At 41.5% G+C, this 26,317-nt stretch overlaps 1 protein-coding gene across 4 annotated transcripts in view; it reads left to right on the top strand.

Moving 5' to 3' along the window:
• The first annotated feature begins 11,321 nt into the window (after positions 1 to 11,321).
• The window catches only part of FERMT2 (FERM domain containing kindlin 2), a 90,771-nt gene continuing 75,775 nt past the window's right edge, over positions 11,322 to 26,317 (top strand). The window contains exons 1-2 of one of the 4 annotated variants that reach the window (XM_044231384.1): positions 11,322 to 11,476; positions 11,891 to 12,056. In XM_044231384.1, the coding sequence (XP_044087319.1) occupies positions 11,900 to 12,056 (157 nt within the window). In that variant the 5' untranslated portion in view covers positions 11,322 to 11,476; positions 11,891 to 11,899. The remainder of the gene's footprint in view (positions 11,477 to 11,890; positions 12,057 to 26,317) is intronic. The other 3 variants (XM_044231386.1, XM_044231387.1, XM_044231388.1) reach the window with 3 other exon arrangements.

Genomic DNA, 26,317 nt, shown 5'->3' on the forward strand with positions numbered 1-26,317 from the left:
CCTTCCCTCTTCCCTTCTCAGCCTTTTGTTTCAGGAACCCAGTACCACCCTGAAGACAGAACAAAGGAGGCCAGCAGCAAGCAGCTAATTCCTGTAAAAACCAGCTAGATCTTGCATTTCCCTATTAAACACCCCCCCCACCTCCCCAGTCCCTGCCTCTGGGGAAGGCTTGCAGGTTTTTTTGAAGGTCATAACTTGCTGCGGCCTCCTTTGCCAGGCAAAGCAATGAAGCTATTGTTCCTCTTTATCCCAAACTGTCTTCATGTGATATTTTGCGCCAAAGCACAGAGGCCAGTTTTTGGTGATTTAAATTTGGGAATTCTTAACATGTAGCTGGTATTCAAGCCATAGGTCTGAGTGAGCCCCCTAAAAAGAGATCTTTGCATGAGAGCAAAAGGAGGCTCAAACAGAACCTCAAGGACTCCAACAAATCATGGTTATGATGAGGAACTTGAGCCAGCAAAAGAGTCTGAGAAGAAGCAAAGGAAGACCAGGAAAATATGGCATGACAGGAGACAAGGGAAGTGTCACAAAGATGAAAGGGTTAAGAACTGCCAAGAAATCAAATCAGGTGAGGGCATTTAATGTATGTATGTTTGTATGTATGTATGCATGCATTTTTAAGGTGAGGGTTTAAAATGCATTTCAACTTTAGGGAAATGGAGGTAATTCATGAGCCCAACATGAGCCACTTTAGTGGAACAGGAGGCAGAAACAAGGATGAAATTTGTTCCATAGAAAGAAAGTGATATGGAAATGGAGACAGTGAGTATAAAAACAATGCTTAAAATACTTTTGAGAAGTTTTGGTATCTACAAAGGGGAAGACAACAACTAAGATGACAGTGAAGTCCGGGTGTACTTCATGACCTACCTGTCCTCCATCCAGTCTTTCAAATGTTGGGGAAGACTGGAGCATATTTAAATGCTGATAGGAAGTTTCTGGGTCAAGAGAGTCTGAAGACACGGGGCATGGATAACTGAGAATTTATGAATTGAGAGTAGGAGGAACTGGAATTCAGGGCACAGGTGGATTAATCTCTGATAAGAACATGGGTGTCTCTTTTGCCTAATGGCAGCAAAGGAGGAGAGAGCACCTTGTGCAGACACAGGCAGGATTAAAGGTTCAGTAACATAAGTCAAGGGGTATCTCCCCAGATGGCTTCAATGTTCAATGGAAATAGGGGATGAAGTCATGGGAGAGGGAGGAGTGCGTCTAGTTTGGAAGGGGCTAAGGTTGACTATTCAAGGGCAGTGGAGGAGACTGGAGAATGATTTTTTTTTGGGGGGTGGGGGTTGGCAGGAGAGGTGGGGTGTGGTGGGAGGCTGAGAATCCCAAGCAGGCTCCACACCCAGTGCAGAGCCTGAGGCGGGAGCTTGATCTTATGACCCTGAGATCACAACCTGAGCCAAAACCAAGAGTTGGACGCTTAATGGACTGAGACACCCAAGTGCCCCTGATTTTTTTTTTTCAATAATGGAAGGAAAAAACAACCTCATGGCTTGAATTCAAACTGATTTTCTCAAGTGGGCTGTTTTTGTTTGAAGATGAGGACAGTAAACATTGATATACTTTACAGCTCAGAGATCAGAGACACCATGCTACTCAATATGCATGTGTCCCTGAGAAACACACCAATATTTATATGTGGTGTTTATACTTTTGGTTCTAATGATCTTCTACAGTTTAAGTTTCTTGGAGGCATGGATCTGGGATGTGCGTCTGGGATCATCTGGCATGCTACATTTCATTCTTTCATTTCACAATTGTTGAGCACTTGCCATGTGACAGGCACTGGGCTGGATGCTGGGGGATATGACTCTGAATGAGGCAGATGAGGGCAGGTTGCCATAAGGACCTCCATTCCCGTGGACTACAACACTGATGGAGCTAGTCAGCACAATGCAATTGGAAGTTCCCTCCCTTCAAGGAGCTTACATTCTAATGGCAGAGGGGAAGACTGGGTGGGATGGAGACAAGCAAAAAAACACACGAGATAATTTCAGGTTTTGGATAAGATTTATGAAAGAAAAAAAAAGCAGATGAGGATATAGAAAGTAACTTGCAGGTGGGGACAAAGATTACTATAAACTGCATGGCCTTTTTGAAGAGGCCTTTTTGGGGCTGAGGAAGACCCCGTCTTGGGAAGAGCCAGGGCAAGGACTGGTTGCAGGGGGAAAGGCAAGTGCTAAGGCAGAAGAGGGAGGAGGCCTCTAGGACCTGAGACAGGGAGCAGGAGCTCAGCAAGGTAGGTTCACCCAGATCCTGGGCTACCTCTTGAGCCGAGTAATGAGTTTGGGTTTTATCCTAGGCTTGACCGGAAACCCTTGATGTTTCTAAAAGAAGAGTAAATGTTGTGATTTGCACATTTAAAGGATAACTCTAGCTACTGTGTAGGAAATGGACTGGATGGAGAGAGAGTAGAGAGGCCACTTAGGAGGCTACTGAATAAATAATCCAAATGAGAAGACAGTGGCTAAGACTAGGGTGGTGATGGTGGAGATGCAGAGAAGTGGATCAATGCTGGACAGATTTCAGAGACAGACTTGGCATTAAATTAGTCACTGGTGGAGGTGTTAAATTAGTCACGGGGTGGGGAGTGATAAAGCTGAAACCTCTTTTTTTGGGGGGTGGTTTTAGGCTGAGCTAATAGATGGATAGTGGTGTTATTTACTGAAATGGAAAATACCGGAGCAGGAATAGATATTGGGGTAGAGCCAGTCTCACATTGCACACGCTAGTTGGAAATGCCCATTACACATGGATCTCCAACTCGGGAGCCCCAAGGACAGGTATGGGCTGGATATTTGGGAATCATCATTGTAGAGGCAGTATTTTATGTCTAGAGGTAGGAGGAGACCAGCTAGAGAGAGAATGCATATCGAGAAGGTAAGAGTGCCCAGACAGGGTCCACACCTGCTGTGCTGAATTTAGACATGGGCTGAGGGGAAGGAGCCAGAAAGGGAGACTGAAAAAGAAAAAGAGAGGTAGAGGAAAAACCAGGATGTGGCAACTTCCAAACTCCAAGCGGAGCGAGCATTTAGAAAGCCAGCACCATGTGTTTTGCAACACAGAGGTCATTAGTGACGGCAAGAACAGTTTCAGGGGAGTGGTGGAAACAGAGCAGTTTATCTTTTAATAGGTGCAGGGATGGGCCTCCTGGGTGGCTCAGTCATTAAGCCTTTGACTCTGGTCCTGATCCCAGACTCCGGGGATCCAGCCCTGCATTGGGCTCCCCGCTTAGCGGGAAGCCTGCTTCTCCCTCTCCCACTTCCCCTGCTTGTGTTCCCTCTCTCGCTATGTCTTTCTCTGTCAAACAAATAAAATCTTAAAAAAAGAAAAAAAAGGTGCAGGGATGCTGTTTCCATTTACTCCCTAAAGTTCTTCATGAATTATTTGTTGGATGCAGGTCAAAGGAGAGACAAGATTTGCAGTGGCACCTCCCAGGCACCAGATGGTGATGTTCAGCTGCAGTCAATTCTCTGTCACCTGAGCACCTTCTCAGGAGCAAGTAGATAAAAGGTACTTTGTCCTTCTCGGTTGGACTGGGTTAGCCCTAGGGCAACTGGAATTGTAGGTGACTTTCTGGTTTGGCTCTTTTAGTGGAACTGCAACTCCTGTTCTGGGAAGAAGAGAAGGTTTACGCATGCAAAGAGGACATTGTGACACAAAGCACAAAGAGAGTAGGGATCATTTCCCAGAATGGGGGTTAGGAGTCAGTAGTTTACCTGCGACTAAAAATTGGGAGGAACCAGCTAGATGCTAAATAACACTGAAAATCAGGGAGGAGACTAGCGTGCTCCTAAACAGGGAAAACACTTGAACAAGTCAGAGTTTCTTGTGTGTTGTTGGAACTGACTGCAGAAGGCAGCGCTGGGGAAATGGCCTCTTGGCCTGTGGCCTTGGAGTCATCTGTGAGTGGTGGCTATACTGTCCAGGCCGGTGGACCCCAGCAGCACCTCTGGGTTGGGCCCGTTGACATCGCTGCTTTCACCACTGGTTCTCCTTTCCGGGCCTTGGAATCTGCCCTAGTTGTACCGAAATAATCTCTTAATCACATCCTTCCTTTCTTACATCCGGGCCCCAATCTGACCTCCTGGAAGGGTGTCCGCTGACCGGCACAATAACCCAGCCAGCCCCACCCTCTTGTTGGCTAATAGGAACAGCATTTATTGAAATATGTTTATGCACGATTTGCTGTATCCTGCCGTGTGCTTCCACTTGTGTAAGATAGAGTCTTCCAATAACCCAATCCTATCCTTGCAAACTGGTGGGTATTTCTTCTGTTGTGGTAAGGGCTGTTCCTATTGCCCCTGAATCTGTGGAATTACCCCCAAATCTCAGAGGCACCTTGGTTTTAGGTTTAAGCAAACTATTTCCCCCTTCTACTTTCCCTAGTCTTTCTGCATGCTCCCATCTCCTTTGTTTTGAAAAAGCGTCTTTGCTCCTGGGTCAGTTCCATATTACCATTCTAGTTCTTGCTTTCCTTTCACTGATATACATCCCTTTCTCTTCAACTCCTTGAAATCTGTCTCCGCCAGCTATGAAATTGTCCCCTGCAGGGTGAGCAATGATTTTTGCCAGTCCTTGTGTTCTTCAATCGCTCTCTTCTCTTGGACTCCTCCGCATCATTTGATATTGATGACCACCTTTCTTCCTTCTCTCTCTTTCCCTCTCTCTTGCTTTTTTTTCCCTTCCTTCCCTTTTTTAAAAAAAATTTTATTTATTTATTTGACAGACAGAGATCACAAGTAGGCAGAGAGGCAGGCAGAGAGAGAGAGAGAGAGAGAGAGAGAGGAGGAAGCAGGTTCCCTGCTGAGCAGAGAGCCCGATGTGGGGCTCGATCCAAGGACCCTGAGATCATGACCCAAGCTAAAGGCAGAGGCTTTAACCCACTGCGCCACCCAGGCACCCGCTTCCTTCCCTTTTTTGGCTAGCTTGACACTGGATTAACCTGATCTTTTTTTCACCTCTGATCCTTTACTCTGTTGCCTTAGAGGACTCTTCTTCCTGCATCTGCCCTTGGGGAGCAATTAGTTACCCCTGGGTCAGGCTCCTTTGAGGGGTGGAGCTTTCTCTTCAGGCTTGCCTCTATGTTAATGATTTCTCTCTGTGATCTGATTGTCTCACAAGATAGGCAGGCTTATTTATCTAAGTACCCTCTAAATGTTTCTACTGGGATATAGGCTCTCACCCCAAGTTGAATATTTCTTTTTTAAAACATCTGTCTTCCCTTTGGTCCCTAACATCGACTCCTCCCTACTTCTGTTTCCCAGTTCAGTAACTCCACTGTTCTTCCTGCCTGGTCACCCAAACTTAAAGAATTTGAAGCATGTATGACCTTCTTTTTTCAAACCTAGGTTTTGTTTGACCATCAGGTAACTCACATTAAATAAGGATAATCCAAATCTCAGGGTTGCTGTGAGGAACATTTAAAGTGTGCTGCACAGCACTTAGAACATCAAAATGCTCAAAAGTTTTTGACAATAACTCTTTTGAAATTTCCTCCCTCTCCCAACCCCTGTTACTTACCTTATCAGCTCTCCACCCCCTAACCCCTATTACTTTTCTTACATCAAAGTTACAAGCAGATTCCAAACCAGCCTTCTGTATTCTAGTCCCTAGCTCTTCCGATCCATCATGCATATTTTTACTGGGTGAATCTCACTTGTACGTTGCTCTCAGGATAATAGCCACCATGTACCAACTTTTTAATGGCTCACCATTTTCTGTCTCAGAATCGAAACCTCTGTCCTACCTACTCTGGCCTCACTCTACACCCACTCTTCCCCAGAGCATCTCCTGGGCATTTCTTCCTTTATTTTCCCTGGTGGTGAGCATGCCACACTCACTTCCGCCTTGTGATTTCACATACTACTCCTCTTGACAGGCCAAACTTCAGATCCAGTTAAAGTTAACTTCTTCGTAAATACGTTCCATGATTTCTCTGATGACCTTCTTTCAGAGGTTAGGTTATCATAATCCTCATAGTGGGTTTGTAGTTCACCATTTACATGTTAGAGTGATAGTTTTTCTCCTTCTTATTTTAATGAAGCATTTCTTTAATTACATGCACACAAATATTAATGCTAGCCAAAAGATGGAAACAACCCAACTTTTGTTCATTTGTCCCTTGAAACACACTTGGGATGTTTCCATCTTTAGGCTAGCATTAAAATTGGTGTACAAGTATTTGTGTGGATATATGTTTTCAGTTCTCCTGGTATATATCTAACAGTATTGTTGGGTTACGTGGTAGCTCTCTAATGTCCTCAGGAATTGCCAAATTGTTTTTCAAAACAGCTGACCTATTTTGCATTCCCACCAGCAATGAAGGAGGGCTACAATTTCTCTACATCTTAGTCAGCACTTGTTATTTTTTATTATGTCATTCTAGTGGATATGAAGTGTTATCTCATTGTGGTCTTGATTCGCATTTTCTTGATGCCTAATGATGTTGAGCATTTTATCATATGCTGACTGTATATCTTCTTTGGATAACTGCCTACTCAGATTATTTGTTCATTTTAATTGAGTTATTTGTCTTGTTGATTTATAATAGCTATATATAATATATATAATAGCTATATATTCTACATATAAGTCCCTTAAAAGATATACAATTTACAATTTTTTTTTCCATTCTGTGGGTTATTTTTTCACATTTTCCTATTTTTTTTTTTTTAAGATTTTATTTATTTATTTGACAGGAATCACAAGTAGGCAGAAAGGCAGGCAGAGAGAGAGGAGGAAGCAGGCTCCCTGCTTCATCCCAGGACTCTGGGATCATGACCTGAGCCAAAGGCAGAGGCCTAGGCGTTACCCCACTGAGCCACCCGGCACCCTTTTTTAATATTTTTCATGCTGTCTTTTGAAATTTAGGTACTTTTTATTTTTATAAAATCCAATTTAGTTTTTCTTTTGTTGCTTTTGCTTTGATGTCTTATCTAAGAAGCTGTTGCCTAATCCAAGGTCACATGTTTTCCTCTGAGAATTTTATAGTTTAGATCTTAAATCTAGGTCTGTGATCTATTTTGAGTTAATTTTTGTGTACAGTGTAGGGTGGGGGTTTAGTTTATTCTTTATGAATGCGGACATTCTTTATGATGTTTTAAATATAAGCCTCCTAACATTAGATAGATGTTCCTTTAAGACCTTGTGACGTGTTGCACATCTACATGTCTCTCAGTACCCTGCACTGTACTGAGCACACAATTAGCTACCTTGCTTGTGTGAGCCTATGTGTGAACACTTCGTATTTTTGTCAAGGACAGAATATCTCACAAGATGACATGACATTCAAAGTTAAACCAAAGAAAAAAAGTTTTTAGAGTATCCCCCAGCATGGTTTCCTGCGAAAAATTTTCTATGCTCTGGAGCAGTAAATACAAGCAGCATATTTCTTTCCCCTTGAAGTAAATTTCATTGCTGTCCCAGATCCTTCTTTAGGTCTGTGTTGAAACATCCCCACCTCCCAGCAAATCTTCCCTGTTTCTAGGTTTGCCAGTCCTTTTCTTGCTGTTTGCAGTGACTACCACTTCTACTCAAAAAAAAAAAGGCCCGAAGGGACCACCTGCACCCATCCTAATCTAATTACTACCCCTTGATTTCTACCTCCTTAGTAGCTTTACCAGTATGTTCCATTTTTGGCAATCCCTGGGACAAAGAATTCTGCTCACCTGGTATTTGACAGGTAATTGATTACATTTCATCTTGCTGGCCTCAGATGTTGGCTTTAAGTGCAGTTTTAACCCCCGTCCCCCCACACACACATTCACATTCACACAAACCTTCTCTTATTTTTTCCTGTCACCCAGCATCTGTTTCTTCTGAACCCAGTGGGTATACTCTGTATTCGCCTTTTAGAAACATAAAAGCGCAGTTTAGGTAAGCTCAGAGAAACAGCTGAAGTCAACCTGTGGATTAGCCAGCCCAAGGGTTGCATTTGATGGCAGATCTGTGAGGTATCATTTGGTCTAAATCTAAGACCAGAGCTTGGTACCTTATTTGGATATTGCTGCTTTCAGTGCTCGGGCTGTTCTTCCAAACACTGGAGTTCTCGGCTACTTTTCAGCATGATGTCAGTACCACAAGTATTGCATTGTCTTCGAGGTTCTAGTGGAGGATTTCAGATAAGATTTCACATCTGAATACACTGGAAAACATTAGGTAGAAGTAAACATTTAAGAAATGCACTTGAAAGACTCACTTGATAAACTGGAAAAAAAAAAAAATACCCCAGTTTCAGCAATTGGAGTCTGACTCCTTTCATCTTCACAACAAGCACCAGCTTGAAATACTCAAAAAGAGGGCCTGAAGGGACCAGCTGCGCCCATCCTAATCTAATTATTCCTCCAATGGTACTTAACAGAGGGTCACTGCCTTCCGGTGCTCTATACTGCTCAAACATAAACTGCTGATTTTCTAAAGATAGGAAAGTCTCATAACGCTAGAACTACGCTATTTCAAAAGTTGAGAAATGGGGCTGTTATTTACAATATTAACCATCCCCTTCTGTCACTAAATGTAGGGAACGTTCACAAACGTGTGCGGTAGTCAGAGCAGTAGGTACTGAGGTGGGAGGTTGTTTAGAAAGGACTCACTGGGAGGTGAGAAAATAACGAAAATGTGGAAACTGAGTGTTAAAAGCGTTTCTGAGACATGACAGTTAGCTTCGACAAATTTGTCTGAAGAAAGGGAATACTGAGAAAGGACATGGATATTTTTGGTTCTATAGAGGAATATTTGAGAAGCAGGAGTTATTCGGAACTTACTGGAACACTTGCAAAGTTCATTAAGGTACAATGCTCATTCCTGGCTCCATTTTATTTTATTTAAAGAATTTTAATTTATTTATTTGACAGAGAGAGAGAGAGAAACAGCAAGAGAGGGAACACAAGCAGGGGGAGTGTGAGAGGGAGAAGCAGACTTCCCACTGGGCAAGGAGCTGGACAAGGGGCTCAATCCTGGGACCTTGGGATCATAATCTAAGCGGAAGGCAGATGCTTAACGGGCTGAGCCACCCAGGCACCCCCTGGCTCCATTTTAAATCTCTGTCCTGCCCCTTCCTGCCTCCCCCTGCTTCTAATTTTGTGGCATTTTTAATGTATGTTATCTCATAGCCTATGCATCCTTAAACATTGCCACAAATCTTTTTGAAAATCCTGCCAAGGAGGCCGGTAGCTTCTCCATCAGCTATGTTCATTATTGTGAATGTAATGGTATGCATAGAGAAATGGAGATGCTGGATGAGATTTAAGGTAGTGACAGAAAAGTCCTAAATCCAAAGCTTTGGAGTTTGTACAAAAGAAGAGGGGCACCTGGGTGGCTCAGTCGTTGAGCATCTACCTTCAGCTCAGGTCATGAGGCCAGGCTCCCGGGTTGGAGCCCCACATTCTGCTCCCTTCTCCGCAGGAAGCCTGCTTCTCCTTCTCACACTTCCCCTGCTTGTGTTTCCTCTCTTGCTATGTGTCTCTCTGTCAAATAAATAAATAAAATTTTTAAAAATAAAATAAAGAAAATGAAGGAAAAAAAAAAAAAACCTCCCGTGATCTCAACACAAAGACAGCTTCTTATCATTTTGGTGTATTTCCTTCCAGTCTTTTTTCTCTGAATATTTGAGGATAAGCTTGTGATGTTACAGCCACATGTACAGTTTTGAACAGCTTTTTACCCTAACAAGCAATTCCCTATTTTATTAAGACCGTTTTCATGTATATTTTCAGCACTATAATTTACACAAATATCCCTTCCTCTCAGGACATTCATACTGCTTCCAAGAGAACTATCTGGAACCTTCATGAGTAGAAGTAATTGGAGAGTAGAGAGATGACAGACTGGAGGCATCAGTTTCTCCATGATGACTAGCTGAAAATACTGTAGTGGTTTTCCTTTTTTTTTTTTTTTTTGTGCCAGACCTCTGTCATCTGAATTTCGCTGCTCTCCTTTCGCTCTTTTATGGGTCCCACCCTTTCTTGAGGCCTCTAACCTCATTTCCCAAGTGCGTTGATGAACTAAGGGTTATTTACCCAGTATGTTCCTTTTCAAAGTAATGACACAGTTTAAAAACCGGGGTCTTTTAGGGGACCCGACACATCTTGGTCTTTCTGACCTAAACTTTTTGGGTCATGCGTTTGCCAGCGAGGCAGGTTCCCTGGCTAGCTGTTTCTGAATTGAGTGCCACAGTAATGGGTGAAGTGGAAGTCAGGTGGGAAGCAGGAGGACCATTTTCTATCACTAGTCTCAACAGAGTTCTTCAGCTCTTCTCTGTACCTGCTGGCACCATTCCAGGGGTATTAAAATTCTTTCAAGGTGTGGCTGAGGGTGGGGTAGAGGATATTTAGCCATCTGAAAGCCTTAGTAGACTGTTAGTTCTAAGCTGCATATAAAAATACACAAATACGCAAAGAGTTGGAGCGGCTGGAAAAACAGTTTTTGAGTAAAACTCATTCTACTGCATTTCCTCCCCCCTCGAACAAGAGCATCGTAGGGCGTGTTTGACTCGCTGCGGGTCGGAGCTTCCGAGCGGGTTAAGAGCGCAAGCGAATTCTTGGGAGTGCAGTAGGAGTTGCTGGTTGTGCCGGACATTGCTTGCAAAGCAATTTTTGTGGTTCACCTCCCTCTGGGTTTTCTCATTCTTTTGTGGGATGTTCATGGAGCTGGCCCGGGCATTTATTTTCTAAAGTTTTAACGTCCCAAACCCCTCTCTCCAGCTCCCGGAGTGCGGCACCTCTTCCTGCCCCGAGACTTCTGGACTTGCTCCAGGCGTGGGGAGGGGGCGGGGGACTTTGTTCCCAGAAAACGACCTTGCCCTGGGAATTTCCTGTGACCATTTCTCACGGACAAGCCCCCTTCTCCCGCCGGAAGCACAGACACCCACCGCCGAGCGCTCCCGCAAAGTCGGAGACCCGAGCACAGAACGCAGCTCCCCCGCGGGAGGCCGCCCGCCTTCCCCTCGCTCCCCCTCCTCAGGTCCCGCCGCCGAGAGCCCGGATGTTGGATTCAATCCCTACGCCCGGTCCTTCATTTCCATAAAAGGGCAGTGGCTCGGCGGGGCTGAGATTGCTGCGCCGCGGGCGCCCCCCGCCTCCCCCGCACAGCTCCCACCCCCGCCGCGCGCGCCGCCCCGCCCCCAGCCCGGGAGTGTGCGCGGCCCTCAGCCCACAGCGCGGCCGCCGGGGATAGTGTGGGACGTCGGTGAGGCGGCCCGACCCGCTCCGGGCGGCTCCCTGGGGCAGAGGAGGAGGGAGCCGGCGCGCCCTCCCAGAACCGGACTCCGACTGAGGGGGCGGGGAGAGAGGGGTGGAGCGCTGGGAGAGAGGCGAGGGGCCGCGACGACAGGACTCCATTAAGTCGCTCCAGCCGGGAGGTAGCGCTTCGCCGGCTGAGGAGGGGGACCGAAGCCGCCGCCCCGCGAGCCGCCGCCCCCGCGCCTATTGCCTCGCGAACCCCCGGCCGGGAGCGCGAGGAGCCTGCGGTGAGGGGCCGGGATCCGGGCTGGGACCTGAGAGGGAGCGCGGGTGGGGAGGAGGAATGTGAAGCCCGCGGGGCTGCGTCTCTTTGGGCCGGGGTGCGGTCTGCAGGCCGGCAGGTGAAGCCCGTCGCGGTCCGCTAGGCGAGGGCCGCTAGGCTGGGGCCGCGCGGGGCGGACGGGCGGCGCCGTGTCCGCCGGGGGTTGCGGCGGGCGGGAGTGCTGGGCGGTCGCCGGGAAGGGCGCGGGGGCGCAGAATCCCGCCAGCGGTCCCGCCCCACCGCTGCTCTCCCGAGTTCGTGCGGAAACCTTCGGGTCTTCCACCTTCTCCCGCTCCGCGGCGGACTCTGCGAGTTCGGTGGGATTTGCCTTCCTTTGGGGGAGTGACGCTTACGAGAGCCATTTCCTCCGTGCTCGCAGGAAGGAGCCATGGCTCTGGACGGGATAAGGATGCCAGATGGCTGCTACGCGGATGGGACGTGGGAACTGAGTGTTCATGTGACGGACCTGAACCGCGATGTCACCTTAAGAGTGACCGGGGAGGTGCACATTGGAGGGGTGATGCTCAAGTTGGTGGAAAAACTTGGTGAGTAGCATCCCAGCCGCGTCTAGATAGATAAACGACCTCCAGACCGAGGCGGCGGGCGGGTGGTGGGGGGTGGTTAAGGATGGGGGAGGGGAGGCTTTTGGAAATCTTGCTTGGCATCCCGCAAATACTTTTCAAAATTTTAAGATCTTTCAGTATTTAAGCAGAAAGACTTTTTTCATATTTGTATCTTGTTTTGCTATGTTACTGTTTGAAATTTTCTTAATGTGGTGATTCCAGCCTCCCAGTTAATAAACGTAATTGTGTAGTGACTGGCGAGAACGCCTTCAGCGACTTCACGTTAGAAGAAAAGAGAAAAGTGCGCGTTTATGTGGAGAGGGGAAAATTACAGGGCTTGTGGTTATCAGTCACTTCAGTGTACCTGAATGTTGGTGACATCTGGTATTGAGGATGATGCAAAGAATTTTTAAAGTATAAATTGCACTGGAAAATGTGCAACTTGCGACGCCAGTATGCAGGTTCTATAGCTGTACTACTGTGTGATGGGGCGTATTAAAATGTTCCAGTCATCCTCTGTTAACGAGGGGTGGGGCAGTGTTTGTCTGTAGTATGTGCTTTAAATACGCTATTTCGAGTGTTCAGTTGTATAATATTAAGCTCATGAAAGAATGTTGTGCTAAAAAAAAAGGCATAATTAAATCGAGATTCATAGTATTTGCTTGGGTACAAATACTACTGCATTGATGTAAAACTGACTCAATTTTAAATAATAGGGTATCCAACAGTATGGACTGTAAGAAAATTCTGCAGTATGTATTTTGGTTCTGATACATTAAATAATTTGCAGTTTTAAGAATCAACTAAAATGATCATATAGATAATTTTATCCCAAGTGAAATGCTCGGGGCTCTGTCTTTCTGACTTAACATACCTTTTTTATGTCATGCAGTTCTGGTAAGGTGATGTGTGGCACTGCCTTTTTTTTGGGGGGGGGGGATCTTTTTTAATTGAAACACAGCATTCATTCCTGAAACTACTGTGGAAAAATAGAAAAGTGTTTATCAGGAAACGTATTCCTTAACCATGGGATTGTTGTATACCTGCCATGTAAATCTATGAAACTAGAGTTCCAGTGGTATTTGCAAAATAAGGCAGAATTCATTTAGGTAGATCTTTGTATCTCTACAGGAAGTTTAATTATTGAAGGACCAAAAAGAAGCTCCTTACAAGGTAGACTCTTCTTTGGTCTATGTGTTGTTTGCCTCTCTGAGACATGGCCCAGGAAAGCAAGCCCCCCCCAGTAATCCTTTGAAAATGAGATTTTGCTTATTGTTAATCCAGTTAACTGTTGGTTAACATTGCTCTTACCTGATTAGACTACATCAGTCACTGCAAAATACCTGTGAATCTTTTTTATCCAGCATTAGTGTGGGATTAAGGAAGAAAATAACATAAAATTTTTGATGTTTCCTTTGTTTTCAGAGGAAACAAGCATTTGCATCAGAACTTACTTATATATGCTGAATGGACCTTATTAATACACTGGTTTCAATAAGAGATACTTCTTACTGTGAGAAAGGAGCTGTTGAAGGTGATTGAGACAACTTAACAGTTCTTGAAAGCCAGTCTTTATCTGATGAATAAGTAATGACTTCTATATTTATATTGCATTGATTAGAACTGTTTATTACAGAATCACAGGCATAAATAGAAATAAAGAGAATAAACGATTTGCAGACAGAACTGATGTTAATTTTAAGTGACTATAACCTGAATCTTTTAATGTTGATACATTTTAAATTTTTTATGCAGTGAGAAAGAAGCCCACAAGCCCTGTACGTGGAAACCTTGCATTTTTCTTGAACTGAACCAGTACTGATCTCTTATATTTTGACTTCCAAATAGAAAGTGCTTTTCATCATATTCTGATTTATCTGTTTGGTACAAGGAGAGCTAAATGATTTTTTCCTTCTGATTTTAGGATTAGGTACTTTGAATGGTAAGCTGTTTTCTTAACTATTGGTAAGTGAAAAGAGGAGAAATTCAGTAGGGCAGCATTTAAAGTTTAGGTAGGCCAATTAGAAAGCAATTTTATAATTTTTTTTTTCTTAAAGATTTTATTTATTTATTTGACACAGGTCACAAGTAGGCAGAAAGGCAGGCAGATGGAGAGGGGGACTCAATCCCATGACCCTAAGATCGTGACCAAAGCCAAAGGCAGAGGCTTAACACACTGAGCCACCCAGGCACCCCAAGAACTTTATAATTCTTGAGAGTAGCCTAAAACTGCAGTGGCCTGCCTTTTGAAACACTGAGCTGTGTCACTGAAGGTATTAAAGGGTGGACTGGGTGGCTGGCTGCTTGTCAGCAACTACAGTAGATCAGAATAGTTTGCAGGATCTTGAGGATTGGAGGTGTCCATGGCAGAAGATCTTGTAATTTGGGATTGCAGAGCAGGGATGGACAATTGGCAGAATTGGCAGAATGGAAGCTATGGCCTTGGAACAATTATGGTAACTGTGGAACAGAAGGTATCACAGGTTTCTTCTTGTTCTGATGAGAATCTGTATGAAAACCAAAAGCGCTGAGTTTTAAGGCTTTCTTCCTATGTAATCAGTGATAATTATTTCCTGGGGATTGATGGATCTATGGTGACTCCTCCTTTCAAGACTGTATTAAAATTTTGTATGTAGGGCACTTAGTTGTTTCAGTCATAAGAGTGTGTGACTCTTGATCTCAGAGTCTTCAGTTTAGAGTTCCACACTGGGTGTAGAGATTACTTAAGTAAATATTTAAAAAATAAATAAAATTTTGTAAGTATGTACATATATGGGGTTTTCTGAGAAGAGGCTTTCTAGCTTTCATTAGATTCTCAAAGAAGCCTGTGATTTAAAAAAAAAAAAAAAAAGAAAAAGGTTATGACACAGCCTGTGGGTTTGACCCCTGAAGGTCACCCTTACTGTGAAGCGTATAGCGGTCAGATCAGACGTAGGCACTTTAATTAAGCAAGCTTAAAAAATAAATAATGCTTCCTTAGTATGTGTCAGCAACATTATTGTATTTAGTTAGAATTTTATAAAGAATTTTTGCACTTCAGTTAAGGTCATTAAATAATTCTTTGATTCATGACTTTGAGTCAAAGATCTGAAAGGCCTCCTTTAAATCTTAGTGTAAAATTCATGTCATTCTGCACTAACCTTTTAAAAGAAAATAGAGTGTATGCTATGAAGAAGTGGGCCTTAAAGGAATTATATCCTGATGTCGCAGAAAACTTGTTGCATCTGTGACTTAGTTTAGGCTGATATTAGACATTATCTCAAGATTTGTTCCCTCAATGTTTATACCTCATTCTAAAAATGAAAAGTTGAAAAAAAATGAAAAGTTGTTTTCACCTTTTTTATTTTTAAAAATTCAAGTTGAAAGCTTGAAATCAAACTTGAAAAATTTATTGTAGTTTTTGTTAAAAATAATTTCCAAACCTGTATAGTGTTTTTTGTTTAGTGCTTTTTTATTTCAAAGTAAAGAGTTAATATATAAAACATCAGGGATAAAGATTATAAAAATAAGGGGCACCTTGGTGCCTCAGTGGGTTAAGCCTCTGCCTTCTGCTCAGGTCATGATCTCAGACTCCTGAGATCAGCCCTGCATCCGGCTCTGCTTAGCAGGGAGCCTGCTTCCGGGCCACCCCCCCCCCTTCTGCTTGCTTGTGATCTCTGTCAAATAAATAAATAAAGTCTTTAACAAAAATTATAAACTAAGTATATTCAAAAATTTTGTATGGAAGAGGCCCAATTTTATGGGATTCCCTTATGTTCTGGAGATCACCTAATATTCAGAACTAAGTATTGAGGATTCTAAATGCCAAGGAGATGCTTTGTTTCACTGCATTTTGTGCTTTATAAATGTCTTCTGAAGTTTTTCTTTTTTCTTTTCTGAACTGTGTACAATAAAATATTCCCTTTCTGTAGAAATTCCTATTAGAGGATAAGGAATTTATTGTTACATGGTACTCACTGGAGTCTCCAGCCGGTAGCTCTCTATAAGCTTGGAGGGAGGAATAGACTGATTTCTGAGTTTCTTTTCACCTCTGTCTATGAGTAGGAAGAGTATAGAAGTCGGGTTAAATAATAATCCAGAGGAAAAAGTACAAATTGGGGGATTCAGGAGTAACTAAAAAGAAAGGTATGGAGTTGACCTAGAAAGTTTAGGGAATGTTTCTGAATGTAGCTTTTATAAAGATATTCTTCTGGCATTGAAGTGTGTTAGTTCTTGCTACAACTAATGAAATAGAGTACATTTATGTTGGAATTGCATGTTCAGATGCAGTTAGGTTGTGAGGTTGGCACACATGACAAAAAAAGTAGATTTTAGTTAAAATAACCCCCTAAAATCCCTTAAAGTATTTATGAATTATAATATACATTCATTCCATTTCCCAGGAGTGCAAAAGAGCTTCAGAAACTTTAAAAACCAATTTCTTTAGTTGAGCACCACATGAAGAGGTTGGCTTGTGTTAGGGGATTTGTTGCACAAAAATACTTTAAATACTAGGAATAAAGCTTGGCAAGATGAACACAGAGAAAAGCATGTGTAACTGGATAGCTCCCTTCTAGTGGTGCTTAGTGATCCTTGGGGAAGTCATGTTTATTTAGTGAAATGGTGTCTGTGCTATTGAAATCCTGTTTTTTTTTTTTCTCCTGAAGTCTTTATGGTTTAATTCATGGAAATATCTACATGGTGCACATTCACAGCACTTACTTTGAAATATATCAAGATTATAAAAACATTTTTTTAAATCTTTTGGAGTGGGATGGGAGAAAAATTCAGTGGTAAGATCATATAAAAATGGGATGGGGCGCCTGGGTGGCTAACTCATTAAGCGCCTGCCTTTGGCTCAGGTCATGATCCCCAGGGTCTTGGGATTGAGCCCCGCATCAGGCTCCCTGCTCAGTGGAAAGCCTGCGTCTGTCTCCCTCTCCCACTCCCCCTGTTTGTGTTCCCTCTCTTGCTGTGTCTCTCTTTGTCAAATAAACAAAAAAATCTTTTAAAAAAGTGGGTTGAATTTAGTTAGGTATGTACTTTCTGATAGGAGATTTACTCTAATATCCTATTAATGAACTATAAGAACTGGACATTGGATTTTATGTGCTCTTAGCAAATATTAAGCTTCTTAAAAATAGGGGACAGTAGGAATGTCTGGGTGGCTAAGTGGGTTATGGGTTAAGCGTCTGCCTTCAGCTCAGGTCATGATCCCCGGGGGCCTGGGATAGAGCCCCACATTGGGCTCCTCATCCGTGGGGATCCTGCTTCTCCCTCTCCCCCTGCCTGCTGCTAACCCTGCTTGTGTGTGCATGCACGTGCGTGCTCTCGCTCTCTTTCTCTGTCTCTCTCTCAAATAAATAAGGAACAGTATGTAAATTTTACTAAAATTCTCGTAGTACTAAAAAAGTATGAGCTGTTCCTTGGATATATTACTGTATGGTTTGCTGTCATGTCTTGTACCGTTTTTTTTTTCTTTTAATCAACAAATAACTGATTGCAACTAGTGTTAAATAAGTTAGTCACTAAAAAATAATATAGGCACTGAAAAGAATATCTTTTAAAATTCAGTTTCTTGGGGTACCTGGGTGGCTTGTTGTTAAGCGTCTGCCTTTGGCTCAGGTCATGATCCCAGGGTCCTAGAATCAAGCCCTGTGTAGGGCTCCCTGTTTAGCGGGAAGCCTGCTTTTCCCTCTCCCACTCTCCCTGCTTGTGTTCCCTCTCTCGCAGTGTCTCTCTCTGTCAGATAAAATCTTTAAAAAAATAAAAAGTAGAGATACTTGGGTGGCTCAGTTGGTTAAGCCTCTGCCTTCAGCTTAGGTCATGATCTCAGGGTCCTGGGATCCAGCCCTGCGTCAGGCTCTCTGCTCAGCAGGGAGCCTATTTCCCCTTCTTGCTCTGCCTGCTGTTCTACTTAACGATATCTCTCTCTCTGTTAAATAAATAAAATCTTTAAAAAAATAAAATTCAATTTCTTTTCTTTTCCCTTTTTTTTTTTTTTTTTTTTTAAGATTTCTTTCCTTATTCATTTGACAGAGAGCACAAGTAAGGGGAGTGGCAGGCAGAGGGAAAAGGAGAGGCAGACTCCCCAATGACCAGGGAGCCCAATGTGGGGCTTGATCCCAGGACCCTGGGATCAGGACCTGAGCCAAAGGCAGATGCTTAACTGACTGAGCCACCCAGATGCTCCCCCACCACTTTTTTTGGTTTTATTTATTTGTTAGAGCATGTGTGCACACATAAGCTTGTCGGGGGACAGTGGGCAGAAGGAGAAGCAAGCTCGCCACTGAGCAAGGAGCCTGACATGGGACTTCATCCCAGGACCCCTGGGTTCATGACCTGAGCGGAAGGTAGACGCTTAATGGACTGAGCCACCCAGGTGTCCCTTTTATTCAGTTGCTTAACAAAAGATCTCTTTGGAGATGTGTAATAGCTATTGAAGAAAAGTGAAAGAAAATTAATGTTTTTTTATCTTCAGCTCTATTTTTTGAAATTTCAGTCTTACAAATTCAGTAGTAAAAGTAACCATGAGGGGTGCCTGGGTGGCTCAGTCAGTTAAGTGTCTTCCTTCAGTGCAGATCATGATCCCAGGGTCTTCCAGTCAAGCCCCACATCAGGCTCCCTGCTCAACAGGGAGCCTGCTTCTCCCACTGCCCCTCCCCCTGCTCATGCTTTTACTCTCTCTCTCAAATAAATAAAATCTTAGGAAAAAAAAAAGTAACTGTGAGCACTGTATAGTTTTCACCTAGGTCACCAGTTAGCATTTTTAGCATAAATTTTTTTGAACCACTTTCAGTAAGTTGCAGACATCATAACCCTTCATCCCTGAATACTTAAAATAGGTATTACCTAAAAATGAGGACTTTCTCTTAAGTATTATATTACAGTTATCAAATTCAGGAAATCGTTGATTCAATAGTATTGTGTAATATGCATCTGTGTTCAAATTTACCACTTGTTCAAGTAATGGCCTTTGATTTTTTTTTCCTTCCAGGATTCCATTCCACATTTAGTTGTCACTAAACTGCTCTTTACTCAGTATCCTTTAATATACATAATGGGTACCAAGTATTGCTAATATTTTTAAACATTGTTAGGTATAGCTTTCCCATAATGTTGTCTTCAGACTAGTAGTAGATGCTGATGGGTACACAGAATAATACGAAACAACATCCTGTCTCTAACACTTAACTGGTTTGTATGATCTTTGGACAACTAATCTAACCTTCTGAATGGGTTTTGGCATTTACAAAATGGAAATTAAAAACAACAGCACACTTTCTCATAGGTCTTGGTGAGAAAAGAGATAATATGTGTAAAAATATATTTATAAACTGTTAGTGCTATAAAAATGAAAGTGGCTGTTTTCTTGGTGGCATTGAGAGTCCCTGTGTATAATGTACTGGGGGGAAATAAAAGAACTGCTTTTGGGATGCTTGGGTGGCTCGGTTGGTTGGACCACTGCCTTCGGCTCAGGTCGTGATCCTGGAGTCCCGGGATCGAGTCCCACATCAGGCTCCCAGCTCCATGGGGAGTCTGCTTCGCTCTCTGACCTTCTCCTCGCTCATGCTCTCTCTCACTGTCTCTCTCTCTCAAATAAATAAATAAAATCTTAAAAAAAAAAAAAAAGAACTGCTTTTAAAAGGAATTAAAATGTTATCTCAACTATTTAACTTTAATAGGTTCCACCTTTGAAACAGAAATGTACTCAGAAGGGAGTCAGAAGGGGTTTAGTTTGGGACTGCTTTGTGTTCTCACCCCCTAAGCAACAAGAAAAAGAGCTATCATTTCAGCTTTCTCACTTCCAAACACACACCTACCTCTTTAACATAATAAAAGCTATTTAACTGCTGTATTCACAGGATTTCTGAAGTTGAATGGACCAGTAAGAGGATGATGGTATTAAAGGGATTTGAAAAATTTATAACCATGAAGGCTTTAGTAGTAAATTAATTCTTTTTATTAGAGTGGTTTGTTTTTTCAGTTATAACAAAGGAATGATATAAAATTGTTTTTTTGGCACATGAAAACATTGAGCCCATGTAGGAACTAGGGGAAGTGGTTAGTGTATATGGTATTTTTATTTAAATAATTATTTTAGTGAAATAAAAATTAGTGTTAATGACATGATATGTTACAAAATGGTATATATGCCTAGTGTGAGTTAAATGAATATTCTAAAGGAAAATTTAAAAATTTTTTAATAGGGATGGGGTGATGTTCTACACTTGGATTTGTGGTTATAAATTCATATCCATTATAATTCATTGCAACAAATTATTTGTGTAACTGTATTTTGACTAGTTTTTTTCTTAATACCTAGCTTACTAAGATACAATTTATGTACATTAACATTCATCCTTCTTGGTATAATGTGCTGAGTTTTTTTTTTTTTTTAAGGTTTTATTTATTCATTTGAGAGACAAAAGGTGGGGGTGGGGAGCCAAGGGAGAAGCAGACTCCCTGCCGAGTAGGGAGCCAGCTGTGGGACTTGATCCCCAGACTCCAGGATTATAACCGGAGCTGAAGGCACTTGCCCAACCAACTGAGCCATCCAGGCACCTGTTAGGTGCTGAGTTTTAACAAATGTATACCATCATGTTAAACTACCATAATTAAAGGGCGTCTGGGTGGCTCAGTTGTTTAAGCATCTGCTTTTGGCTCAGGTCATAGAGCCCCTCATCATGCTTTCTGCTCAGTGGATAGTCTGCTTCTTCCTCTCCCTCTGCTGTTCCCCCTGCTGCTCCCTCTGCTATGCCCTCTCTCTCTGTCAAATAATTGAAATGTTTAAAAAAAAAAACAAAACCCTACCATAATTAAGATATAGAACTGATCCAGCACCTGGAGGAATTTGTTTTCCTTTATAATCAGCCTATCCCCTTAACCCCACCTCTTGAAAAACATTGATAGTCTTTACTAGAATGTCCTCTAAATGTAACCATAGAGTCTGTAGCTTTGAGTCTGGTGTCTTTCGCTTAGCATAATATATTTAGAAAAAAATTTTTTTAGCATAATACATTTAGATTTATCTATGTATCATGAATATAAAAGTAGTTTTTTCTGTTGCTGTGTTTTCATTGTATGAATTGTATCAGTTTATCCATTCACCAGTTGAAGGGCATTTGTAGTGTTTCCAGCTTGGAGAGATTATGAGTAGGGCTGCTGTAAATATTTTCATTTCTCTTGGATAACAATTGAGGAGTTGGGATTCCTGGATAGTATTCTAGGTATATGTTTATATTTATAAGAAGCTGTCAAGTTTTCCAGAGTGGCCACATTATTTTGCATGCCTGTCAGTGTTGTATGAGAACTGGAAAAAAAAAACAACTTTGAGAGTCCAGTTGTTCTGGGTCCTTCCCCAACATTGATACTGTCAGGTCGTGTTTATATTTTTGTTCAATTTTAGTCAGTCTAATAAAGTTTGTAGAGGTATCTCATTATGATTTTAATTCACATTTTCTTAATGATTAGTGATGGGGAGCTTTATACATACATACATGTATGTATGACATCTGTATATCCTTTTAGTGAAATGTCTTCATATATTTTGCCTGTTTTTTTTTTTTTTTCCTTTCTTTCCCACCCTACCTCTTTTCCCTGTTTTTTGTTTTGTTTTGTTTTGTTTTAGACCGCTGGGCCACGCTACCACCCTGTTTTGTTTTGTTTTAAATCTGTGTTTCTTACTGAGTTTTGGGTATTTTTTTTTTAAGATTTTATTTATTTATTTGACAGAGATTGAGATCACAAGTAGGCAGAGAGGTGGGCAGAGAGAGAGGGGGAAGCGGGCTCTCTGCTCATTCAGGGCTCAATTCCAGGACCCTGGGATCATGACCTGAGCTGAAGGCAGAGGCTTATTAACCCACTGTGCCACCCAGGCACCTGAGTTTTGGGTATTCTTTATATATGTTTTAGATATAAGTCTTTTTTATCGGATACATATTTTGCAGTACTTCCTTCTAGTCTATGGCTTGTTATTTCATTTTCTTCACACAGTGTATTTCAAAGAGCAGAAGTTCTTAATTTGGATGAAGTCCATTTTACCAATTTTTTTTCCTTCTGGATTGCCCTTTTTATTAAGAAACTTGCCTAATCTGAGATGTCCAATGAAAACCAATTTGTTACTAATCTTCTAAAAAACTTAGATTTTTAGAACTTTAGTCGTAACAATTGACAATAATGAAGCATATTTGAATAATAAAAGAAAATTTTCAGGGTTTATTTTATTTATTTTCTAAAAGATGTTGTTTATTTGAGAGCGAGAGACCGAGATAGCAAGAAAGAGCATGAGCAAGAAGAGGGAGAAACCGGTTCCTTGCTGAGCAGGGAGCCTGATGGAGGGCTCCATCCCAGGACCCCAGGATCATGATCTGAGCCAAAAGAAGACACTTAATGTACTGAGCCACCCAGGTGCCCCAAGTTTTGGGGTTTAATGTTACAGGAATGTTACAGAAAGAATTAGGTCTGGGTTCTAATCCTGCCCTACCACTGAGTAGCTGTGTGATCTTTTTTTTTCTTTTTTCTTTTTTTAAGTCAGAGTTTTCAGTGTTCAGAATCTCAATTTCCTTATCTGTATAGTATAGATAAACACAGAGTAAGACTTCCTTTAAATTTGTTTTCTTCTCTATGTAATTTTATTAGAGTTCTTCAAATACTGCTTATGTGGTAACTTTTCAAACTAGATGATACAACATTCTAAGATAGTCCTGTTGTGGATGGTCTACTTTCCTTCCCTGAGACTATTATACTGTTTATTTGTTGTAACACTCCTGGAGTGACCTGGTAAAATGTTTTGAAAACTAAATCATCTGGTATTTTCTCTCATTTCAATACTTCTTATATATGCAAATTCACGAATAAGTGAATTCGTATAAATAAAAGACGAAGAAAAGCAGTAAATGATTAAAATGTGAAGTTTGCATTTGGATTTTCTTTCATGATTCATGTTTTTGGAGTTGATTTTCTACTATCGAGTTGTATAAGAACCAGCAGCACTCAGTATTTTCTTGGACAACCTGTATACACTTTTCAGTATTAGGAAGCTGGTAACCTCAAGCACAGAGGAGGTGAAATCTGCTTTAGAATCTCTTGTGAACCTTTTCTCAGATATTTATCTTATTTTTATATTATGCTGTAACTAAAAACTATATCAGGTATTTTAATTATTGTGATTTCAAAGCATCAGTGTAATGATGATTTAAACATCTTTTTCATAGTGGAACGCTCAGAATTGTGAATAAAACACCAATAAAGGGCCAGCATTATTGATGATAGATAAAGCTTTCTATTGGAAAAGTACCTCCCAGCTTCATATTCCCTAACTTTTGAAATTAAAAAGCAGATGGTTGCTATTAACCAATTTACAGTTTCAGGCAGGGTGTTGAATTCTGTGGCTGTGAGAGAATGCTCTTGTTGGGGAGAATGACTGGGATGGGGGACAACAGCCTATTGGTGTGACAGCCCTGACTTTATTCTAGTTGTACAGCCTTGTGCTGGGTGACCTACCTGGTCTGTACCTCTGGTTGCTTGGCTATGAATTAGGGATAATAATAGTAACTTTGGGGCGCCTGGGTGGCTCAGTGGGTTAAGCCGCTGCCTTCGGCTCAGGTCATGATCTCAGAGTCCTGGGATCGAGTCCCGCATCGGGCTCTCTGCTCAGCAGGGAGCCTGCTTCCCTCTCTCTCTCTCTGCCTGCCTCTCTGCCTACTTGTGATTTCTCTCTGTCAAATAAATAAATAAAATCTTTAAAAAAAAATAGTAACTTTATCATAGCATTATTAGAGGATTAAGTTAGTTGATAAATATGAAATGTTTCAGAATAGCCTTTGTAAATGTACTGATGATGATTATAGTCTGGACTATTTTAGTGGTGAGTAAATTTTTCCCTTTTACTGAACTAGAGAAATAAGGCTATTTTATAAAAGACTGAGAAAGTATCTTTTATAAAGGGAGGCCAAATAGTACTAACTTATTCACTACAATATTAGGAATGTATTTTGACTTTATTGTGCTACCTTGTATCACTGTAGTAATATTATAAAGTTATGACAAGAATGTATAAGAAGCAGTAGATTTTATGCTCTAATATATACAAAATTATAGATAAACTATGCTGCAGCGAAGGTATTTCCAGTAAATTTAATTTCTGGTTTAGGCAGATGCTTTCTTTAAAAGGTAAATTTTGGTAGTGTTTAAGAACTTAGTCTAAGACATGGCTACTCATGGTTATGTTGTGACCTTGGTAGTTCTTTAACTTCTGATTATTTAGTGTTACTTAACCTTAGTTTATTTATCTGTTTCTTGGAGTTAATTATAAAAACTAAGATGTTAAGAGGATTAACAGAATCTCTGGTAATCAGCAGAATGGTTAGGAGGAGCTCAATAAAATATTATCTTCAGTTATACTTCAAATACTATGTAAACTTAAATAAAATGTAAACTTGATTTGTAGAATGAAGCAGTCTAATTTGTTTTCATTGTATTTATGTAGTATTTAACCAGAAACCCCTTCTTATTTTCTTGCTTTTGTAAATTTTGTTGAATGGTTCTAAACTCTCTGAATACATTACCTGAAGCCAGACTATTTGGGTTTGAATACCAGCTTTACTCCCTGTAAGCTTTGTGACAGTGTGCCAAATTATTTAACACTGCTGTGGCTTGGTTTCCCTACAAGTAAAACAGGGGTAATAATATATTTACCTTAAGGGTTTGAGGGTTAAATGAATGTATATGTGTAAAGTACTTAGAACAGTTTTTGGCACATACTAGTTGTTATAATGTTATTTTATTGAGGATCCTAATGGACCTCTGGAATATCTGTCTACTAAGTAGCTTATCTCATGGGTTTGAGGAATAAATAAAATGCCTTAAGTCAGACTAGGAAAGAAACACTTTAGAGTGAGATGGGACATTTGTGTGTAAACATTCCTGTATAAAAACAGTTCTGTATACTCACACTGTATTTTTGATAGGTTATAGAGGTATATAGCAGGACACTTCTATGGGGATAGAAAAGTTAGATGGACTTGATCTCACCAAGAGCAGCAGCAGCAAATGTTTATGGAGGGCCAAGCATTGTATTAAGTAATGGGGCATAGTCCCTGTTAAAATGTGAGCAGCTTTCTAGTACCAAAATGAAAACAGAAGATTGCTTTGAGTTAATGGTTTAGTTGTGAAGTGCCAAAGAAAAGTGTAGGAAGATGATGGAGATTTAGAAGAATGAGCAGTGACTGGTCTTATTTGAAGAGGGCCAGGGTAAAAAGTTAGGAAGAAAGACATTCCAGATTGCAATTGCATTGTTTATAGTGCATTGGATAATAGCGTGGAGAAGTAAAAGATAAGATTGTAGAGAGGAAGGGTGAAAGTTCAGTAAGTGAGGAGATGATATTCTATTATTCCTTCACTTACCTACTTAATATTTTTATTTTTTAATTTTTTTTTAATTTTTAAAAGATTTTTATCTTATTTATTTGACAGAGAGAGACCTAGCGAGAGAGGGAACACAAGCAGGGACTGTGGGAGAGGGAGGAGCAGGCTTCGCAGGGAGCTGATGTGGGGCTAGATCCCAGGGCCCTGGGATTATGACCCCAGAGAAGGCAAGGCGCTTAATGACTGAGCCACCCAGGTGCCCCCCCTTAGTATTTTTAAATGAAAAACTGCTGAATGCTATACAGTGTACTATGAATGGGAGAGACAGGAAGTGAACAAAATTCATTCCTTATTCTCATCGTACAGTCATAGGGACAAGACAGTCTTTAAATATGTAATTGCTATAATGTGATGAGTATCATAATTGAAATAGTTACAGAAGTATCTCCTGGGGAATGAGACCTGGTATATAGGGAAGGATTTTTGGAGGAAATTACTTTAAACTTGAGAGTTCAAAGCGGAGTAGGAATTAGCCAGACGTAGGCAAAGGATGTTAGCTTATTAGGGCATGGGATGGAAGAACAACATGTTGGGGAAATTGAGAAGCCCCAGCTTGAGAGGTAGAGCAAGGGAGAGTGGCCATTCAAGAAACTGAAAGAAATCTAATGAAGAGCAGTCCTAGGGAATCAGTGGCTTGATAGGCTTAAGAAATGAGCTTAAGAAGTGAGTGCTTAAGGGCGCCTGGGTGGCTCAGTTTGTTGAGCAACTGCCTTCGGCTCAGGTCATGATCCCGGACTTCCAGGATCGAGTTCCGCATGGGGCTCCCAGCTCCTTGGGGAGTCTGCTTCTCTCTCTCAAAAAAAAAAAAAAAAAAAAAAAAAAGAATTAAGTGCTTA

The sequence above is a fragment of the Neovison vison genome, chromosome 13, assembly GCF_020171115.1.
Source record: "Neovison vison isolate M4711 chromosome 13, ASM_NN_V1, whole genome shotgun sequence".
Classification (NCBI taxonomy): domain Eukaryota; kingdom Metazoa; phylum Chordata; class Mammalia; order Carnivora; family Mustelidae; genus Neogale; species Neogale vison.